Genomic DNA, 21,339 nt, shown 5'->3' on the forward strand with positions numbered 1-21,339 from the left:
TGGTACCTTAATGGGAGTCTCACATTTCTCCTTTCCCCAACTGAAATGGGGCCTGGCTTGGTGCCCCCACCCCCGTACAATGGTGGGGGGCAAAGTGCCCATGGGGGGGCACTTGGACTGAGACCCCACAAACTCTCCAGCCACAAGCTGTCTGTCATGGGGCTCCCACCCTGCCACCCCACATCTTTGAGGGGAGCTGCTACCCCCTGACCCCATAATGCAGGTGACCACTGCCCAACCCCTACAGACCAGGGGGGGAACCACCCCCTTTCTATGTCCCCCAAAATATCACTTGGGCTCCCCATCCTCTGTCTCCCCTATTTATAGATATGTACAAACACTGATGGACTATACTGCCCCTCTCCCCATCTTGCACAGCTGGGTGAGTGTTGGGGGGGCCAAGATTGTGGGGGGGCCCCCATCACAGAATGCAGCAGGGGCAGCCATTGGACTCTTAGTTGGGGGGTGCACAGTAGGAGCAAGGGGGGGTCTCCAGCTCCTGGAACCTCCTGCAAGAAAGAAGGGGGGAGACACTTATGAACGGAGCCCAAACTGGGGGCGGTGCCCCTTCTGGGGTACTGGGAGGGGAAGTGCTGTTTTGGGGGTATCCCTGAGGGAGTCAAACCCCATGTTACCACAATGGGGGACATGCCCCATTGGGGGGGGGCTGATGGTTCCCCAGGCAATTCACTGAGAGTTAAGGGGGGGCGTCAGGGGGGACTGAAGCCCTGTTTGGAGGGATCTCACAGGAAGTTTGGTAGGAATCTACCCCCATGGCGGGGGGACAACCCTTGGGGGAAATATCACGCACAGTGTGGGTCTCCCTGGCGAGACATCCTGCAGCGCGCACTCCCCTATTTTATGGGGTGCCTTGGTCAGAGCCGCCCCCCCATACCTGATGGCTCGGACGACCTCATGGAAGGACTCGTCTACGTTGAGGCGGATCTTGGCCGAGGCTTCCATGTAGGGATGCGATTCTCCTGGGCGAAGGCCAGCGCCTCCTCCTTGGGCACCTGGAGGGGGAGGATTACAAGCAGATCCTCAATCCATTCGACTGGTGGGAGCGGGGGACAAGCTGGGCACCTCTCAAAGCCCCAGGGCAGTCGGGGGACCCAGGCATCCGGGCTTCAGAAAGCCCATGCCATGAGAGACAGCAGCATTTCCTGTCTGGAGCACCCTCCAAGATGGCCGCCGACAGCGCGAGTGGCCCATGGGGCGGTACTTCCTGTCTGGGCACCGTTCAAGATGGCCGCCGACAGAGCGCGAGTGGCCCATGGGGCGGTACTTCCTGTCTGGGCACCCTCCACCAGATGGCTGCCGACAGAGCACGAGTGGCCCATGGGGCGGTACTTCCTGTCTGGGCACCCTCCAAGATGGCCGCTGACACAGCACGAGTGGCCCACGGGTCAGCACATCCTGTCTGGGCACCGTCCAAGATGGCCGCCGACAGCGCGAGTGGTCCATGGGGCGGCACTTCCTGTCTGGGGCACCGTCCAAGATGGCCGCCGACAGAGCGCGAGTGGTCCATGGGGCGGCACTTCCTGTCTGGGCACCGTCCAAGATGGCCACCGACAGAGCGCGAGTGGCCCATGGGGCGGCACTTCCTGTCTGGGTACCCTCCAAGATGGCCCACCATGGCTCGAGCCCAGTGGCCCTGGGGCCCCATCAGGACACCCCAGCGTGGGCGGAGCCCAGAGACCCCTCTGGCCCCGCCCCCTCTCACCTGGCGCTGCAGGTCCAGGTCGGCCTTGTTGCCCACGAGGATCATGGGAAAGTCGTCCCGGTCTTTGACCCGCAGGATCTGGGTGTGGAACTTGCTGATCTCGGTGAAGCTGCAGGGGGACGAGATGGAGAGCGGATGGGGGGGGGCTGCTGGAGGGGGGGGTCCTCGCCGGTGGGAGGGGCCCAGGAGGGTGTGATTGGGCAGCAGGGATCTGAGGGTGGGGGGCTGTCCTGGCCAGGCCGCCGGGGTAGAGGTGGGGGGGATCTCATGGGCGGGGTACAGGGTGGCTGCCGTAGTGGGGGGGGGGGTCTCAGTGTCGGGGGGGGCCTTACCTGCCGCGGTCATTGATGGCGTAGATGAGCAGGAACCCCTCCCCCGTCCGCATGTACTGCTCCCGCATGGCCCCGAACTCCTCCTGCCCGGCCGTGTCCAGGACTGTGGGGGAGAGATGGAGGGCGGCGGGGGGGTTAACTTTCCCACATCCTGAGGGTCAGGGCTCCTATCCCTCCTGTCCCCTAGCTGGGGAGAGAACCCAGGAGTCCTGGCTCCAGCCCCCCCCTGCTCTAACCACTAGATCCCACTCCCCTCCCAGAGCCAGGGAGAGAACCCAGGAGTCCTGTCTCCCAGCTCCTCCCCCCTGTTGCCCACCCATAGAACTTCCTCCCACCTCTGCAGCCTCCCCCATAGCAGGGCAGGTGGGTCCCTGGGTGAGGCCCCTCTGCTCTAGCTGGGGCAGGGCTCCCCCGAAGTGGGGCGCAAGCCAGCCCCTCCTCCCCCCCCCCCCCCCGCGACACACTCACTGTCCAGCCGGGTCGCGGTCCCATCGATGGTGCAAAATCTTCGTATAGGAGTCCTCGATTGTGGGGTCATAGTCCGAGACAAAGTACGACTGGGGGAGGGGGAAGGGGGGGGTTACAGCCCCTATTAGAACCCAGGCGTCCGGGATCTTCTCCCCCCCCCCCCCCCGGCTATGACCACTGGACCCTACTGAGCTCTGAGAGCTGTGGAGAGAACCCAGGAGTCCTGGCTGCCAGCCCCCCCCCCCCGCTCTAACCACTAGCCCCCTCTCCCTCCCAGAGCCAGGGACAGAACCCAGGAGTCCGGGCTCCCAGCCCCCCCCCCCCATCCAGTTCTTGAGAAGAGAAGATTTGGTGGAACGTGGAACAAGCGGCTGCTCCTGCCCCCCCCCTCCGCCGCCGCCCCCCCCATCCCCCCCAGGCCTGTCCCGGGCAGCGGGAGGGGTGGGGCGGCTCCCTCGCTCCAGGCCCCAAATTCCTGCTGCGCTCCCCCGGGCGGCGGGGGAGGGAGAGGAAATAGGAATTTCCTCCCCCCCCCCCGCTCCCTGCCCTCCCCAGACGCGCTCCCCCCTCGCAGGCCGGGCACCCCCACCTCTAGGCCACCCCCGTCCCCCCACTCAGCCCCCCCTCCTGCCCCCCTGAGCCAGGACCCCCCACAGCCTGAACTTTTCCAGGGAGGAAACTTTGCCGCCCCGGAAAGGGGGGGGGGTCCCGGCGGGGGGCCCCCCATGCCGCCCCGGGGCCCCCCTTACCTGAATGAACTGGATGGTCAGGGCGCTCTTCCCCACGCCGCCCCCTCCCACCACCACTAGCTTGTATTTCTCCTGGGGCGCCCCCGGCTCTTTGGGGGCCATGTCTGGGGGGCTGCGCCCCCTGGGGGGGAGTTTTCAACTCTTGGGGGGACCCCCCACCCCGCCCCTCCGCGTCCGGCCCGGCGATGCGCTGGAGTCCCCAGAATATGGCTGGCTAGTCTCCCCCCCCCGCGCCCGGTCCGGCTACCCCCTCTCCAGACCTGGGCGGGGTCCTGTGTTATGCTAATCTATGCTAATTAGGCACTCGCATAGTCATGAGGCGCCGGGCGATTCACAAAAATCCACTTCCCTATATGGCGCGCGGGCGAGATGGAAGGGGGGGGTAGCAGCCGCCCCTCCCACCCCACACACACACTCCTCTAAACCCCGGGCTGGGAGCCAGGACTCCTGGGTTCCATCCCCAACTCTGGGGGGGGGGAGTGGGGTCTAGTGGGTAAGGGGAGGCTGGGAGCCAGGACGCCTGGGTTCTGTCCTTGTGGGACTGTCCCTCTTTCCCCTTCTGCATCACCGCCCCCCATCCAGATCGCCCCCCATAGCCCTGTGCAGGGGGGGGGGGGTTACAGCCCAGGCACAAGGACCCAGCGGAGCTGGGGAGGGGGGGGGGGGCATGACCTCACTACATTCCTTTCATATGGTGTGTTGAGGAAGTCGACTCAGTTCCCCCCTCCCACTCCGGGCACCGCCTCCCCCCCCCCCACAGCCCTCCCCTTTCCGGAGCCTGGAGGGGGAGGGGCAGGGGCAGCCGGACAGCGCTGTTGAGGGGCTGGGTGGGAAACTGTCTGCCCATTCCTCTACCCCCGCAGTCCCAGAGGTGGGGGGGGAGGGTCAGGTTGGAGTCAGGGACCCCGTCCAAGTACTGTGGGGCCTTGGTCAGGGGGAACCCCCACAATAGGGCCAAAAAGGAGCCTGGGGGAGAGTAGAACCCAGGTGTCCTGGCTCCTAACCTCCCCCACCCCCCTAGCTGGGGATGGAACCCAGGAGTCCTGGCTCCCAGCCCCCCCCTACTCTAGCCAGTAGACCCCACTCCTCTCCCAGAGCCAGGGATGGAACCCAGGAGTCCTGGCTCCCAGCCCACCCCCATTCTAGCTGCTAGACCCCACTCCCCTCCCAGAGCCAGGGAGAGAACCCAGGAGTCCTGGCTCCCAGCCCCCCTGCTCTAACCACTAGACCCCACTCCCCTCACAGAGCTGGGGATGGAACCCAGGAGTCCTGCTTCAATCCCCCAAGGAAAATGGGATTCAGGGCTGTGGGGGGCTGTGGTTAGAGGGTTTCCCACAGAAGAGGCTTGGGGCTTTTCGGGCTGAGTTTGGGGGGTCTGAGGCTTGGGGTGTGGGGGGACTGGGACTGGATGAGGCTGGGGTTTGGGGCATTCAGGTTGGGAGCGGAGGGGGCTGGAGTTTGGGGCTACAGGAGCCTGGGAGGTTTTGGGGGGGTGGGGGTGGATTCACACCCTGGCACCAGTGGAGGTGCAGGCCTGTTATAACCAGGGGGATGGGGGTGGCTGGAGTGGGTGTGGGTAGGTAACCCCTGGTCCCCCATCTCTCTGATTCCCCCCCAATCCAGGACCCCCACATCACCGAGCCCCCATGGGAGCCGGGACAAGCTGGGAGCATTAATCCCTCCCCCAGCCCCTCCCTGGCTCCGTCATCCCTGCCCGCCAGACCTGCCTCTCTCCCCCCTCCCAGCTGCTGCTGAGTCCCCATTTTGGGGGGGATGCCCACACCTGACCTGCACCCCCTCTTTCTCCTGGGCTCCCCCTCCCAGTGATACGTCTCCCATGGGGTCTCCTGGAGTGTGGGGGGAACAGTAACGGGGCTAGGAACCTGCTGCTCCTCCTTTGGCCCCAGCACTCCCAAGGGGGGGGTGTTGGGACCCACAGTGGGGGGGCGGGTGACCTGGAGTCCCAGGGACCGGGGGCTGGATGCTAAAGGTAGACAAAGTCCCACGCTCCGTCCATCCCCGTGAGGGGCCGGGTTCTCCTGCGCTCCGGGCCGCAGCCCCTTGGGTGGCTGCTTTAGCCAAACTCCATGGAGGGGCCAGGAGGGGCCTGCATGACACGGGCAGGGGCAGTCTGGGCTTTGTGGTTATCCAGCCCCCCCATCTGCACCTGGCATTCTCCAGCCCCCCATCCCCATCTGCACCCTCTACCGTCCATCCCTCCCTCCCTCGTGCCGTCCCCCCACTGCAGAGCGCAGGCCAGAGATGCCCTGGTGGGATGATGCTGTTTTGGGGGGGTGACGAGGGCTTGTCACAGCCTGAGGACTTGGGGGATAGCGTCACGCTGGGATGACCTCAGGGTGTGACATCACAAGGGGGTGGTGCAAAGGTGTGAGGATCGGTGCAAAGTCACAAGATATGTTGTTGACATCGTGATGATGTCACGGGGTGAGGTCACAGTGTGATGATCTCATAAAACCAAGCCCCTATGGGCATGTACCATGGTGGGCGGATGTCACTGTGAGATGATGTCATAATGTTGGGGATGCCATCACACTAGGGTCTTGGGAGGATGATGTCCTAGTGTGGCAAGGGGGGGGTGATGACATTCGGGGGCGGAGTCCCAGCGGATGATGTCATGGAGTGGGGGGTGACATCACAGGAGTGTCTCGGGAAGATGATGTCGCAGTGGGCGGGGGGGGCAATGACATGAGGAGATGGAATCCCAGGGGATGATGTCATGGAGTGGGGGGTGACATCACAGCAGTGTCTCGGGAAGATGATGTCATAGTTGGCAGGGGGGTGATGACATTAGGGGGCGGAGTCCCAGGGGATGATGTCATGGAGTGGGGGGGTGACATCACAGGAGTGTCTCGGGAAGATGATGTTGCAGTGGGCAGGGGGGTGATGACATGAGGAGGTGGAATCCCAGGGAATGATGTCATGGAGTGGGGGGGTGACATCACAGCAGTATCTCAGGAAGATGATGTCATAGTTGGTGGGGGGGCGATGACATGAGGAGGTGGAATCCCAGGGGATGATGTCATGGAGTGGGGGGTGACATCACAGCAGTATCTCGGGAAGATGATGTCGCAGTGGGCGGGGGGGTGATGACATCAGGGGGCGGAGACCCAGGGGATGATGTGACCACGGATGACGCAATGGTGGGATGGGATGACATCACAACAGTGCCTTGGGGATGATGTCACAGCGCTGTGCCATGGCAATGTGACGTCACGACGCTACAATGACGTCGCGGTTCGACACGGACTCTCGGACGCCACAACCGCTAAAACTACCACTCCCATGAAGCACCGGGCGCTCCCGCAAGGCATGGTGGGATCGGTTCCCCCGCCGCCGCTCAGCCCCGTCTCTCCCAGGCTGCCCCGCGGCAGGGCGGCGCGGAGCTCTCTGGGACACGTAGTCCCGCCCCGCGGGGAGCGGGCGGGGGAGGGGAAGCGCCCGGCGCGGCGGGCGGCCGCGGAGCATGATGGGAAAGGCAGGCGCCGGGCCCCTGAGTCATGGTGGGGGGATCCGGACTACACCTCCCGGCATGCCCCGCGCGGCGGGGGCGCGGCCTGGGCGGCGGGCGGGCCGCGGGGCATGCCGGGAGCGGTAGTTCCCCTCCCCCTCCCGCCAGGGGCGGCGGACTCCATCTCCCATCGGCCCCCGCGGCGCCGCAGCGGCCGAGCCGGAGCCGGAGCCGAGCGGGGAGCGGGGTAAGATGGCGGCGGCCGCGGCGGCCGGGCCGGGGCAGCGGCGCCCATTGTCCTAGGGGAGGGGCCGGGCCCCGCGCGCGCAGGTAACCGGGGGGCGGGGGATGTAGCGGGGGTTACATGGGGGAGGGGGTTGTATGGGGGGCTGGGTAGAGTGGGGGTGTGGGGGGAGGGGTTACATGGGGCTCTGGGGGGGCGGTATGGGGGAGGGGGTTGTATGGGGGGCTGGGTAGAGTGGGGGTGTGGGGGGGAGGGGTTACATGGAGCTCTGGGGGGGCGGTATGGGGGAGGGGGTTGTATGGGGGGCTGGATACAGTGGGGGTGTGGGGGGGAGGGGTTACATGGAGCTCTGGGGGGGATGGTATGGGGGAGGGGGTTGTATGGGGGGCTGGGTAGAGTGGGGTGTGGGGGGGAGGGGTTACATGGAGCTCTGGGGGGGCGGTATGGGGGAGGGGGTTGTATGGGGGGCTGGATACAGTGGGGGTGTGGGGGGGAGGGGTTACATGGAGCTCTGGGGGGGATGGTATGGGGGAGGGGGTTGTATGGGGGGCTGGGTAGAGTGGGGTGTGGGGGGGAGGGGTTACATGGAGCTCTGGGGGGGATGGTATGGGGGAGGGGGTTGTATGGGGGGCTGGATAGAGTGGGGGTCAGGAAGGGGGTAGTGGATATAGTGGGGGGGTCGAGAAAGGGACGAGGGGGTTGTATGGCGCTCTCGGGGGGTGCGGTATGGGGAAGGGGGTTGTATGGGGGCTGGATATAGTGGGGGTGTGGGGGGAGGGGTTATATGGGGCTCTGGGGGTGCGGTATGGGGGAGGGGGTTGTATGGGGGGGCTGGATATAGTGGGGGTGTGGGGGGAGGGGGTTACATGGGGCTCTGGGGGGGCGGTATGGGGGAGGGGGTTGTATGGGGGGCTGGGTAGAGTGAGGGTGTGGGGGGAGGGGGTTACATGGGGCTCTGGGGGGGACGGTATGGGGGAGGGGGTTGTATGGGGGGCTGGGTAGAGTGGGGGTGTGGGGGGAGGGGGTTACATGGGGCTCTGGGGGGTGCGGTATGGGGGAAGGTGGTTGTATGGGGGGCTGGATATAGTGGGGGTCAGGAAGGGGGTAGTGGATATAGTGGGGGGGTCGGGAAAGGGACAAGGGGGTTGTATGGGGCTCTCGGGGGTGCGGTATGGGGAGGGGGTTGTATGGGGTGCTGGATAGAGTGGGGGTGTCGGGGGAGGAGGTTATATGGGGCTCTGAGGGGTGCGGTATGGGGAACGGGGTTGTATGGGGTGCTGCATATAGTGGGGGTGTGGGGGGAGGGGTTATATGGGGCTCTGGGGGTGCAGTATGGGGGAGGGGGTTGTATGGGGTGCTGGATATAGTGGGGGTGTGGGGGGAGGAGTTACATGGGGCTCTGGGGGGTGCGGTATGGGGAAGGGGGTTGTATGGGGTGCTGGATATAGTGGGGGTGTGGGGGGAGGAGTTACATGGGGCTCTGGGGGGTGCGGTATGGGGAAGGGGGTTGTATGGGGTGCTGGATAGAATGGGGGTCAGGAAGGGGGTAGTGGCTATAGTGGGGGGGTTGGGAAAGGGACAAGGGGGTTGTATGGGGCTCTCGGGGCTGCGGTATGGGGGAGGGGGCTGTATGGGGGGGCTGGATATAGTGGGGGTGTGGGAGGAGGGGTTACATGGGGCTCTGGGGGTGCAGTATGGGGGAGGGGGTTGTATGGGGTGCTGGATATAGTGGGTGTGTGGGGGGAGGGGTTACATGGGGCTCTGGGGGGTGCGGTATGGGGAAGGGGGTTGTATGGGGGGCTGGATATAGTGGGTGTGGGGGGAGGGGGTTACATGGAGCTCTGGGGGGGATGGTATGGGGGAGGGGGTTGTATGGGGGGCTGGATAGAATGGGGGTCAGGAAGGGGGTAGTGGATATAGTGGGGGGGTCGGGAAAGGGACGAGGGGGTTGTATGGCGCTCTCGGGGGGTGCGGTATGGGGAAGGGGGTTGTATGGGGTGCTGGATATAGTGGGGGTCAGGAAGGGGGTAGTGGATATAGTGGGGGTATTGGGGGAGGGGGTTATATGGGGGAATGGGGGTGGATATAGTGGGGGTGCGGTGTGGGGGAGAGGGGTTGTATGTTTGTATGGGGGTAGTGGTGGATATAGTTGGGATGGAAAGGGAGTGCAGTGTCGGGGGAGGGGGTTATATATGTGGGGGTGGATATAGCATGGGAGTGGGAAGGGGAGAAGGTTGTAGGGGGGCCTTGGGGGTGGTTGTGGATATAGCATGGGAAAGGGAAGGGGGCAGCGGGGGGGAGGGGTTATGTGGGGGTATGTAAGGGGTGCAGTGTAGGTGGAGAGGAGGGGGTACAGTGTGGGGGAGGATGTTATAGGGAGCATGGTGGTTGTGGATACAGCATGGGGGCAGGAAGGGGAGGGGATTATATGGGGCCTTGGATGTGGGGGTGGATATAGCAAGGGAATGGGAAGGGGGGCAGTGTGGGGGGGTGGGAAGGAGAGGGGGTGTGCTGTAGGTGGAGACGACGAGACACTGTGTGGGAGAGGGGCTGTGGGGGCCTTGGGGGTTGTGGGTACAGCGTGGGATGTAGAAAGGGGATGGAGTGCAGCATAGGGGAGGAGATTATAGGGGGCATGGGTGGGGGCAGGAAGGAGGTGTGGGGGGAGGGGTTATATGGGGGGTGGATACAACATGGGGGGCAGGATGGGATGGGATAGGGGGTTCCAAGCAGGGGCTGTGGAGGTGAAGGGGTTAATGTGGGACCAGCCAGGGTGGGGGTGTGACAAGGGGGGGCTGGGGTTAATGGGGCGGGGGGGAGATGAACCTAGGGATGGGGATTGGAGGCCAATGGGGGAAGGAGAAGGAAGACGGGATAATGGGGCGGCTAATGATGGGGTCATTAATCTGGGGGAGGGGAGTGGGGGGCTGGAGGAGATGAGGGAGGAAGGAGGGACAGGGCTAAGGGAGTGGGTGCGGGTTGGAAAGGGAGGGGAATTGCTGGGGTGGCTGGGAAGCGGGGGTGATGGTCTGCCCCCCTCTCCGGGCAGGGGAATGAAGCCACGCCCTCCCCCACACCCTAGGGCAGGCTGCTGAGTTGAGCTGGTGCACAAAGGCCAGTGGCTGTCTCTGTCCGTCCCCCCCACGCCTCTCACTCAGCCACACAGCAAAGGGGGGGGGGGGCCATGATGGGGCGCCCAGGTCAGAGGGGACCCTGTGGCTCTATTTTCCCTGTTGAGCTCACAGCTTCAGCCCGTACTGGGGCAGAGACATGTCCTGGCATGGGGGAGAAACGGGCCCTTTCCTCTCTGGGGGGCGCTGCCCTAATCTGGGGCTACGGGTTGGGATTGAAGAGGTGGTGCTTGGCTGTAGGATGGATGCCCCTAGCCCGGATAAGCTCTTCTGCCGTTAGAAGAGGACCCAAGGGCAGCATTGGGAGGAGCTGGGAGCCAGGACTCCTGAGTTCTCTCCCTGGCTCTGGGAGGGGAGTGGGGTCTAGTGGTTAGAGCAGGGGGGCTGGGAGCCAAGCTGGGCACAGTGGCTGCATTGCTGGTGGTGGTGGTAGCCCATGACCTCGCTCACCTTCCCTGTTCGTAGGATCCTCTCCGCCCGCGGCCATGGAAGAGGAGGAGAATCCACCTCCCCCGGCACCAGAGGATCCAGTGGGGGGCAGTGAGGAGCAGGGGCGGCCAAGCGATGCCCCCCCGGACAGGGAGCCGCGTCAGCCGGGTGCTCTGTGCACTGGACAAGTCATCGTGCTGGTAAGATCCATGGCTCTGTGCTGCCCACCCAGTTCCAGGGGCCTGGCATGGTGCAGCCGCATCTGGGGGACACAACTGTTGCTGGATGGGATGTGGTGGGGGAACTATGGGTCCCAGCATGCTCTGCTGCCTCGCGCTCAGTGTGTGGGGCCTGGAAACTGCGGGTCCCAGCATGCACTGCTCCCTCGCCCTCAGTGTGTGGGGCCTGGGAACTGCGGGTCCCAGCATGCACTGCTCTCTCGCGCTCAGTGTGTGGGGCCTGGGAACTATGGGTCCCAGCATGCACTGCTCCCTCGCCCTCAGTGTGTGGGGCCTGGGAACTGCGGGTCCCAGCATGCACTGCTCTCTCGCGCTCAGTGTGTGGGGCCTGGGAACTGCGGGTCCCAGCATGCACTGCTCTCTCGCGCTCAGTGTGTGGGGCCTGGGAACTGCGGGTCCCAGCATGCACTGCTCTCTCGCGCTCAGTGTGTGGGGCCTGGGAACTGCGGGTCCCAGCATGCACTGCTCCCTCGCGCTCAGTGTGTGGGGCCTGGGGACTGCGGGTCCCAGCATGCACTGCTCCCTCGCGCTCAGTGTGTGGGGCCTGGGAACTGCGGGTCCCAGCATGCACTGCTCCCTCGCCCTCAGTGTGTGGGGCCTGGGAAATGTGGGTCCCAGCATGCACTGCTCCCTCGCGCTCAGTGTGTGGGGCCTGGGAACTACTGGTCCCAGCATGCACTGCTCCCTCGCCCTCAGTGTGTGGGGACTATGGGTCCCAGCATCTACTGCTCCCTTGTACTCAGTGTCTGGAAGGCCCTGGGGACTGCAGATCCCAGCATGCACTGCTCCCTCGCCCTCAGTGTGTGGGGCCTGGGAACTACGGGTCCCAGCATGCACTGCTCCGCTCCACTTCTGCTGAGGTGGGGTCCCATTTTGGGGTGATCCTGGTACCTCCCTTTGCGCTGGGCGTTCCTTGCCTGGGGCGCCTCCAGTGGGTGGAGGCTGGGCCAGGGGACAGCCCGTCCGGTGTTCCCAGCCCAGCTTGGGACGCGCTTTGGGGGTTGGCTGGAGAGCCCCGGCTAACCGACCCCCTCTCTCAGCAGAAGGCCTTGCAGCAGGTGGTGAGCGGCAGCTTCCAGAGCGAGCGGCCGGGCCAGGCTGGCGAGAAAGGTATGGACCAGGACACGGCGGGGTGGGGGCCCGGGGACAACCAACCTCGCAGCCGGGGATCGGGTCCAGCCCTGAATCTGGGACACCCAGCCTCTGCCCCCTTTGTGAGCCAGACCTAATGGCTTCCCCATCTGCACCCCCGGGGTATGGGACAGGGGCACCCCCGGCCACGGGCCCGAGAGCAGCGGGGCCGACCCTCTGTCCCTGTTGCAGATGCGGAGAGGAAGAAGATGAGCCGGAAGAAATGGTGCCGGAACCCCCGGGCGGTTGGATCTGGCAGTGGCAAGGGGGGCACCGGGGACCCCATGGGCACATGTGACCGGAGCAGCACCGTGAGTGACCCTGATCAGCCTGAACCCCCAGCACGTGGGAACTAGGGGCGCCAGCCGCCCTTGTGCTCAGTGTGCCAGCCGCTGGGAACTGTGGGTCCCAGCATGCACTGCTCCCTCAGCTCCATGTGTGTATATCCGGGTCCCAGCATGCACTGCTCCCTCAGCTCCGTGCACCCAGCATGCACTGCTCCCTCAGCTCCATGTGTGCGAATCCGGGTCCCAGCATGCACTGCTCCCTCAGCTCCATGCACCCAGCATGCACTGCTCCCTCAGCTCCATGTGTGTGGATCCGGGTCCCAACATGCACTGCTCCCTCAGCTCCATGCCTCCGAATCCAGGTCCCAGCATGCACTGCGCCCTCAGCTCCATGCACCCAGCATGCACTGCTCCCTCAGCTCCATGTGTGCGAATCCGGGTCCCAGCATGCACTGCTCCCTCAGCTCCATGCACCCAGCATGCACTGCTCCCTCAGCTCCATGTGTGTGGATCCGGGTCCCAACATGCACTGCTCCCTCAGCTCCATGCCTCCGAATCCAGGTCCCAGCATGCACTGCGCCCTCAGCTCCATGCACCCAGCATGCACTGCTCCCTCAGCTCCATGTGTGCGAATCCGGGTCCCAGCATGCACTGCTCCCTCAGCTCCATGCACCCAGCATGCACTGCTCCCTCAGCTCCATGCGTGCGGATCCAGGTCCCAGCATGCACTGCTCCCTCAGCTCCATGCGTGTGGATCCGGGTCCCAGCATGCACTGCTCCCTCAGCTCCATGCGTGCGGATCCGGGTCCCAGCATGCACTGCTCCCTCAGCTCCATGCGTGCGGATCCAGGTCCCAGCATGCACTGCTCCCTCAGCTCCATGCGTGCGGATCCAGGTCCCAGCATGCACTGCTCCCTCAGCTCCATGCGTGCGGATCCAGCTCCCAGCATGCACTGCTCCCTCAGCTCCATGCGTGTGGAGACAGGTCCCAGCATGCACTGCTCCTTCAGCTCCCTGTCTGCGAATCCAGCTCCCAGCATGCACTGCTCCCTCAGCTCCATGCGTGTGGAGACAGGTCCCAGCATGCACTGCTCCTTCAGCTCCCTGTCTGCGAATCCAGCTCCCAGCATGCACTGCTCCCTCAGCTCCATGTCTGCGAATCCAGCTCCCAGCATGCACTGCTCCCTCAGCTCCGTGCACCCAGCATGCACTGCTCCCTCAGCTCCATGCCTGTGGATCCGGGTCCCAGCATGCACTGCGCCCTCAGCTCCATGCGTGCGGATCCAGGTCCCAGCATGCACTGCGCCCTCAGCTCCATGCGTGCGGATCCAGGTCCCAGCATGCCCTGCTCCTTCAGCTCCATGTGTGCGAATCCAGGTCCCAGCATGCACTGCTCCCTCAGCTCCATGTCTGCGAATCCAGGTCCCAGCATGCACTGCTCCCTCAGCTCCATGCGTGTGGAGACAGGTCCCAGCATGCACTGCTCCCTCAGCGCCATGCGTGTGGAGACAGGTCCCAGCATGCACTGCGCCCTCAGCTCCATGCACCCAGCATGCACTGCTCCCTCAGCTCCATGCGTGTGGAGACAGGTCCCAGCATGCACTGCTCCCTCAGCGCCATGCGTGTGGAGACAGGTCCCAGCATGCACTGCGCCCTCAGCTCCATGCACCCAGCATGCACTGCTCCCTCAGCTCCATGCGTGTGGAGACAGGTCCCAGCATGCACTGCTCCTTCAGCTCCCTGTCTGCGAATCCAGCTCCCAGCATGCACTGCTCCCTCAGCTCCATGTCTGCGAATCCAGGTCCCAGCATGCACTGCTCCCTTAGCTCCATGTCTGCGAATCCAGCTCTCAGCATGCACTGCTCCCTCAGCTCCATGCGTGTGGAGACAGGTCCCAGCATGCACTGCTCCCTCAGCTCCATGTCTGCGAATCCAGGTCCCAGCATGCACTGCTCCCTCAGCTCCATGTCTGCGAATCCAGGTCCCAGCATGCACTGCTCCCTTAGCTCCATGTGTGCGAATCCAGCTCCCAGCATGCACTGCTCCCTCAGCTCCATGCACCCAGCATGCACTGCTCCCTCAGCTCCATGCGTGTGGAGACAGGTCCCAGCATGCACTGCTCCCTGAGCTCCCTGTCTGCGAATCCAGCTCCCAGCATGCACTGCTCCCTCAGCTCCATGTCTGCGAATCCAGCTCCCAGCATGCACTGCTCCCTCAGCTCCATGCGTGTGGAGACAGGTCCCAGCATGCACTGCTCCCTCAGCTCCCTGTCTGTGGATCCGGGTCCCAGCATGCACTGCTCCCTCAGCTCCATGCCTGTGGATCCGGGTCCCAGCATGCACTGCTCCCTCAGCTCCATGCCTGTGAATCCAGCTCCCAGCATGCACTGCTCCCTCAGCTCCATGCCTGCGAATCCAGGTCCCAGCATGCACTGCTCCCTCAGCTCCATGCGTGTGGATCCGGGTCCCAGCATGCACTGCTCTTTCCCATCCCAGTGGTGGGGTGCTGTGCATGCTGGGAGCCATGGCCTGGGAAGCCGCTGCAAAGGGGCAACCCTGGGGGCTGTGGTGGGGGAGAGGGGGCGCCCCCCGCTGGCCCTGCCCAACCTCTGTCATCTTCTCCCCAGGTCCCCGAGGCCCTGGGCCTGTTCTCCGGCCTGGCGGGGGCCCTGCAGTTCCTGCAGAGGTCGTGTGCCGCCTCCATGCAGACCCGGCTCCTCCTGGGAGACGAGGGGCTCCTGGGGCCCCCGGGCATCTGGTAAGGGCAGGTCCCCTGCACCCCAGCTGGGGGGGACATCTGAGGAATGGGGTCACAGCGGGGGAGCTGGGATCCCGGACTCCTGGGTTCCATCCCTGGCTGTGGGAGGGGAGTGGGGGGCTCGTGGTTGGAGAAAGGGACTGTCAGAGGGGCTAAGGCGTGGGGGTGGGGGGCCGAGGTCTCTCTCTGGTGTGTGACCGGAATGGGGAGGGGTTGTGGATGACATGAATTTGCTGGTCTCAGCAGAGGCCCAGTCACGTTACAGAGCCCCATAAGGGGAGGGGCCCCCCCCCAGCCCTCAGGGCGGTGTGCAAAGCCCCCCTCCAGCTTTGACCGGCCTCTCCTCCTCCTGGCAGCGGGGACACGGAGCCGGACGAGGTGGAGCTGGTGGCCGAGGTGCGGCTGGGGGACGTGGCTGCTGCGTCCGGCATCTTCAGGAGAGAGCGGGCCTGGAGAGTGCACAAATCAGGTAGGGACGGGGGTGGGGAGGACAGGCCATGGGGCCTGTCCCCTCTAGGAGGCGCTGGCTCCCACCCGGCCCCAGGGCGGGGACTGGCTGGCTCAGGGGGTCGGGGAATGGGGCACGGGGCCTGTCCCCTCTAGGAGGCGCCATCTCCCACCCGGCCCCAGGGCGGGGACTGGCTGGCTCTGGGGGACAGGGAACAGGACATGGGGCCTGTCCCCTCTAGGGGGCGCCGGCTCCCACCCGGCCCCAGGGCGGGGACTGGCTGGCTCTGGGGGACAGGGAACAGGACATGGGGCCTGTCCCCTCTAGGGGGCGCCGTCTCCCATCCAACCCCAGGGCGGGGACTGGCTGGCTCTGGGGGACAGGGAACAGGACATGGGGCCTGTCCCCTCCAGGAGGCGCCGTCTCCCATCCAACCCCAGGGCGGGGACTGGCTGGCTCCGGGGGGCAGGGAATGGGACATGGGGCCTGTCCCCTCTAGGAGCATGCGAGATGATTGGTGGTGGTGGGGGGGGGGGTACCAGGCTGGTCCCATTGCCACCCCCATCCCTCCTCTTTGCATTTCCCTGCAGTCTCCCTGCCCAGCCCCTCGGCCCTGCGCTGGAGAGGAGCCGGCAGCCTCCCCGTTGCCCTGGCCCCGCCTTCCGGCCCCCTGGACCTTAAGTGGCCACACAGGACTCGTGGGGGCGCAGCCCCGCTCCCCGGCACGGGCAGGACTCGGCGCGTCCCCGGCCGCTGGGCGGTGGCCCTGGGCACCGGCACGGGGGTCTCCAACGGGCAGCAGCGGCCCCAGGCCCCAGCAGGCAGGGACCCGGAGGCCCAGCGCTCCCAGCCGCCCCCCGCCAGCGCCCTGGAAAAGGCCGATTCCAGCTCGTCTTCCTCCTCGTCCTGCTCCTCCTCGTCGTCATCCTCCTCCTCCCAGCAGGCGGCGCCCCCCGGGGGCGGGGACAGCAACCTCTGCCCCCTGCGCTCGCCAGACTTGGATATTTATGATCCCTTCCACCCCACGGACGAGGACAACCCCGGTGGAGACTTCGGCTACGCGGCCTCGCCCGGCAAGCAGCAGGACCAGAAATACGACCCCTTCGACCCCACTGGGTCCAACCCCAGCTCCTCCCGCAGCAGCCCCTCCCCCGACGAGGAGGAGGAAGACGAGGAGGAGGAAGACGAGGACGACGCGGCCGCCCCCCGGCCCGACATGTCCCACAGCATCAGCCGCATCTCGGAGACCCTGGCCGGCATTTACGACGAGAACAGCTTGAGTCAGGACTTCCCCAGCTCGGAGAAGGGGCGGGAAGAGGCGGAGCCCAGCGAGGCCCCGGTGGCCGGTGGCCGGCGCCCTGAAAAGGAACCGGCGGCTGGGGCCGACTCCACCCTGCCTGAGGAGGAGAATGCCTCGGAGCAATCGGACGGGGCCCCCGAGCCGCCCCCAGAGCCGCGTCGCCGCGTCTTTGTGGTGGACCTCGCCAGCAAGAGCCGCTCGGAGGCAGAGGCCAACCCCAAGCTGGAGGGGAAGGTGTCGCTGGAGGTGGTGACGGCCGGAAACCCCAAGGCGCCGGCACGGGGGGAGAAGGGCCCCAAGGCGGGCCGGCACCGGGGCGGGCGGCGCTCCTCTCTGGACTGGGCCGGTGCCGACTCGGAGATCGAGGAAGGTGAGATCGTGCAGCCGGAGGACGAACGCTACAGCCCCATCCGTCTCTTCCGCAGCCGGTGCCGGCCGGCTGAGCAGCGCCCCCTGCGGGTGGCGGAGGGGGACGACTTCCTGTCTCTCCACGCCGACTCGGACGAGGAGGGGGACTTCGGCGAGAGCCAGCCTGAGCCCCGGTGGAAGGCGGCTGCCGACCTGCGGCGCAAGATCCTGACGCAGCGCCGTGAGCGGTACCGCCACGACTCCCCCAAGCACTCGGGCTCCAGCTCCGGCTCCCGCAAGAAGGCCAAGCGTTCCCGCGAGCGCCGGCCCCCCAAGGCCAAGGAGCCCCGCGCTGGCCCTTGGCCCCCCAAGAAGAAATCCAAGTCGCGCTCGAAGTCCAAGGAACGTCGGCGCTCCCGGTCCCGCCGGCGCGGCTCCCGCTCTCGGTCCCGCCGGCGCGGCTCCCGCTCCTGGTCGCCCTCCCTCAGCACCGGCCTGTCAGCCATGGGCTCGGAGCGGCACCGGCGGTCGCGGGAGAGGCGGCGGGGCCGACGCTCGCGCTCAGGGAGCCGGGCGCGGCACAAGGAGAAGCACCGGGACGGCGGCAGCGGCAAGAAGAAGAAGAAGCAACAGCGCTCCCGTTCCCGGGAGAAGCGGCCGCCCCGCGACAAGCAGCGCGAGGTGCACGTCCTGGAGGAGCCCAAGGCAGAGGAGCGCCGGCGGGACGCCCGCACCGTCGTGCCGCCCTCCATCCAGGACCTCAACGACACCGACCTGTTCACCATCAAGAGGACCATCACGGTCAGCCGGCAGGACGGCTCCCCGGAGCCAGCCAAGCGGGAGGTGCTCTACGACTCGGAGGGGCTGAGCTTCGAGGGCTGCTTCTCAGACCGCGAGCCCGCTGAGGGGCCCCGGCACCTGGGCGGCAAGGGCGAAGGGGGGCCGCCCCGCAAGGAGCGGCTGGAGGAGGAGGCCAAGCCGCCCAAGGAGAAGGAGCGGAAGCGGGGGTACCCGGAGGAGCGCCCCGCGCCCCGCGAGAAGTCCAAGAAGAGGTTCAAGGAGGCGCCGGGCCGGTCGGCGCCCGAGGCGGGCAAGGCGGAGAAGGAGAAGTCGCGGCCGGAGCGGGAGAAGCCCCCCCGGAAAGCCAAGGCTGGGCACAAGGACAGCAGCAAGGCGGGCAGCTCGGGCCGCAAGGTCAAGCTGCAGTCCAAGGTGGCGGTGCTGATCCGCGAGGGCGTCAGCAGCACCACGGTCTCCGGCAAGGAAGGGGGCTCCATCGGCATCAAATTCAGCCGGGACAAGGAGAGCCGCTCGCCCTTCCTCAAGCCGGAGGAGAAGGGGCCCGGGGCCGACGCCAAGGCGGAGCCGGCCAAGGAGCCGGGCGTGAAGGCCAAGAAGGTCAAGGGGCTGAAGGCCAAGGCAGGGCTGAAGAAGGCCAAGGGGCCGGGGGCCAAGACCAAGGGGCCCTCGGAGGCCAAGAAGAAGAAGAAGATGAAAGCCAAGACGGGGCTGAAGAAGTCAAAGGCGGATAGCTGCAGCCAGGGGGCCGGGAGCCCGCCCGCTCCCGCCCCAGAGCCGACGGGGGGCTCCGGCTCCCCACTCAGCCCCCCGCCCAAGCCGCCGCCCGCCCCGGCCGAACAGGAACTGACCCCCGACTCGCAGACGGTGGACAGCAGCTGCAAGACGCCCGACGTCTCCTTCCTGCCCGAGGAGGCGGCCGTGCCTGTGCCCGGCGAGCAGCAGAGGACGCCGGCGGGCGAGCCCCAGGCCGACAGCCTCTCCGAGCCCAAGGAGGAGCCCGCCCGCGCCCCGCCCCCGGCCCCCATGGCCTGGAACTTGCAGGGGGGTGTGGACTGCACCACGAGCGGCGTCCTGGCACGTAGGTGACGGGGAGAGGGGTGCTCCCAGGGGGCTGGCTGGGTTGTGGGGGGCGGAGGGGGAGCTCCCGGCCGGGATGGGGGAGGCAGGGCATGGGGGTTGGGTCCCCCAGTGCATGGGGGGTCGTGGGGGAAGCAGTGGGGTGAGGGCCACCCCAGCTCTGACACCCCCCTCCCCCCCCCGCCGTCTCTCACCCAGTGACCGCCCTGCTCTTCAAGATGGAGGAAGCCAACCTCGCGAGCCGGGCCAAGGCCCATGAACTGATCCAGGCCACCAACCAGGTAGGGGGCGCTCTCCCCGGCCGGCAGGGCTGGGCCCGGTGCCCCCGTGTGACGCTATGGGGCGCTGTGCTGCAGGGAGCGGGGCAGGGCAGTAGGGGGCGCTGTGCTGCAGGGAGTGGGGCAGGACAGTAGGGGGCACTCTCCCCGGCCGGCGGGGCTGGGCCCGGTGCCCCTGTGTGATGCTAGGGGGCGCTGTGCTGCAGGGAGTGGGGCGGGGCTCAATAAGGGGTGCTCTCCCCGGCCATGTCATGACACCAATTTGCTCACTGAGCCGAAAGTTGGCCTGGGAACCCCGGCGTCCTGGCTGAAGGCCCACATGGGGGATTGTCTGCTCCCAATCCCTGTCTACCCAGCCCCCCCGCTCTCCCCCCCCAGAGAGGCCCCGTCTCCACATTGGGCAAGGGGACCCCAGCTACCCAGCCCCCCCGGAGGGGCCGCATCCTAGCACCGGGCGAGGGGTCCCTGGCTGCCCCACCCCAGTGCTGGGGCCCCCGGCTGAGACTAATCACCTTCTCTCCCCCTAGATCCTGAGTCACACCAAACCCTCCACGTCCTTGGCGGGCTCCCAGGCGCCCGCGCCGCCCCCCACCCACACGGCCGCCCCTTACCTGCTGCACAGCTCCCTGCCCCTGGTGGGCTGCAGCTCCACCCCCCCGACCCCCACCGGGCTGCCTGGCCCCCTCGGCCCGGGCTCGGCGGGCGCTGGCAGCGGGACGCTCTTCGGCACCGGCTCCGGCAGCGACCTGGGCAAGCGGGACGGGAGCACCAGCTCCGACGGGCGCGGGGACACGGATAAGGTTAGTGTGTGTGTGGGGGGATGTTTGAGCACTGAGGAGGGGGCCAAGGCTGGGCAGGGTCCCACCATGCCCTGGGGAGGTCGTGAGCTTGGCAGCAATGGTGGTGGTGGTGGGGGGGGGGGGTCTGTCCCAGGCTGTGAGATGGGGGGGCCCCTCCCCGGTGTGCTGACCCCTGCTCCCCCCCCCCCCAGTACCTGAAGAAGCTGCACACGCAGGAGCGGGCGGTGGAGGAGGTGAAGCTGGCCATCAAGCCCTACTACCAGAAGAAGGAGATCACCAAGGAGGAATACAAGGACATCCTGCGCAAAGCCGTGCACAAGGTGGGGCGGCGGGGCACCGGCGGGGCTGGGGGCCTGAGGCTTGGTGCCCCCCACCCTCACTGACGCCCGTTGTGTCGTGTCCCCCCCCCAGATCTGCCACAGCAGGAGCGGGGAAATCAACCCGGTGAAGGTGAACAACCTGGTACGGGCGTACGTTCAGCGTTACAAGTACTTCCGGAAACACGGCCGCCGCATGGAGGAGGAGCCGGGGGGCCCCAAGGACCTGGGGGGGCTGGACAAGGCCTCGCTACCCATGCCCCCCCTCTGAGCCCGGCGGGGGGCCCACCCCCCCATCTCCGTCTCTAGCTAACTCGGACCCCCTTATGCAAAGGGAAGGGAGGCGCTCGTGACCTCCCCCCAGCCCCCCCAGACTCTGAATGGTTTTAAACAGGAACAGTTTTATTCTGTACATATGGCTGGGCTGGACTTGGGGAGGGGGGGGCGGGCCTGGCTGGGGGGGGCCTGTGCGTGGGCTGCTGTCCCCCCGACTTCGCCCATTTTACTCATGTTAGCATGTTTTTATTTGGATTCCTCCCCCTGGGGAATGGGGGGACCTTCTCATCCAGCCCCCCTCGACCCCCAGCTCTCCTGGTGCAGATGCCCCCCATCTCTGTATCTCCCTTTCTGTCTCTTCATAAACTGCGTTAGCCACTTACCTCTGGATTTTCTTCTTGGGGCGGGGGACACGTGTGATACCAGGTCTGGGGGGCTGGCACTAGGGGGCAGGGTTGGGGGCTGCCCCCCAGCCAAGGCACAAGGAGTCCCCCTAAACCCCACCCTTTCCTGGAGCAGGTTCTCTCTGCTGCCCCCTGGGGAGACATCAGCCCCCGCACTCACTCCAGAGGGGCCACATCCCATCCAGGGGTCCCCATAGAACCAGCCCCCGTGCCCCACCCCAGAGCAGTTCCCGGACAAATGGGGGAGGGGCATGTCCCCATGGAGCTAGCGGGTAGGGGCGCCCTCCGACGCTGGGGGCGTGGGGGAAGCCGAGCTGGGAACGGGAGATGA

At 66.3% G+C, this 21,339-nt stretch overlaps 2 protein-coding genes across 4 annotated transcripts; one reads left to right on the forward strand and one right to left on the reverse strand.

Moving 5' to 3' along the window:
- Positions 1–3,533, reverse strand: RRAS (RAS related). Its single transcript, XM_065571096.1, is given in 8 exon segments — positions 1–509; positions 896–968; positions 971–1,013; positions 1,724–1,832; positions 2,056–2,158; positions 2,524–2,557; positions 2,559–2,612; positions 3,273–3,533. Coding segments are annotated over 8 exon segments (573 nt in total). The 5' UTR covers positions 3,375–3,533; the 3' UTR covers positions 1–454.
- Positions 3,534–6,878: 3,345 nt separating this feature from the next.
- SCAF1 (SR-related CTD associated factor 1) lies at positions 6,879–20,986 on the forward strand. Of its 3 annotated transcripts, none has more exons than XM_065571046.1 (11): positions 6,879–6,988; positions 10,582–10,745; positions 11,825–11,894; positions 12,108–12,226; positions 14,829–14,959; positions 15,316–15,428; positions 15,998–18,934; positions 19,132–19,214; positions 19,739–20,011; positions 20,203–20,331; positions 20,423–20,986. In XM_065571046.1, exons 2-11 carry the CDS (start codon positions 10,602–10,604, stop codon positions 20,597–20,599), a joined length of 4,176 nt encoding a protein of 1,391 aa, XP_065427118.1. In that variant the 5' UTR covers positions 6,879–6,988; positions 10,582–10,601; the 3' UTR covers positions 20,600–20,986. The 3 variants fall into 3 exon arrangements, with proteins under 3 accessions (XP_065427118.1, XP_065427117.1, XP_065427119.1); XM_065571045.1 differs by having other exon boundaries at positions 6,919–7,071; XM_065571047.1 differs by having other exon boundaries at positions 6,919–7,071; positions 11,828–11,894.
- The last annotated feature ends 353 nt before the right edge of the window (positions 20,987–21,339 follow it).

This window comes from Chrysemys picta, chromosome 17 (assembly GCF_011386835.1).
Source record: "Chrysemys picta bellii isolate R12L10 chromosome 17, ASM1138683v2, whole genome shotgun sequence".
NCBI lineage: Eukaryota > Metazoa > Chordata > Testudines > Emydidae > Chrysemys > Chrysemys picta.

Bases quoted from the DNA above. Each gene is read 5' to 3' on its own strand.
- SCAF1 (XM_065571046.1), top strand. From the start codon at position 10,602: ATGGAAGAGGAGGAGAATCCACCTCCCCCGGCACCAGAGGATCCAGTG. The intron at 10,746-11,824 runs GTAAGATCCATG...CCCCTCTCTCAG, and splicing joins CTGGACAAGTCATCGTGCTG to CAGAAGGCCTTGCAGCAGGT. The intron at 20,332-20,422 runs GTGGGGCGGCGG...TCCCCCCCCCAG, and splicing joins TGCGCAAAGCCGTGCACAAG to ATCTGCCACAGCAGGAGCGG.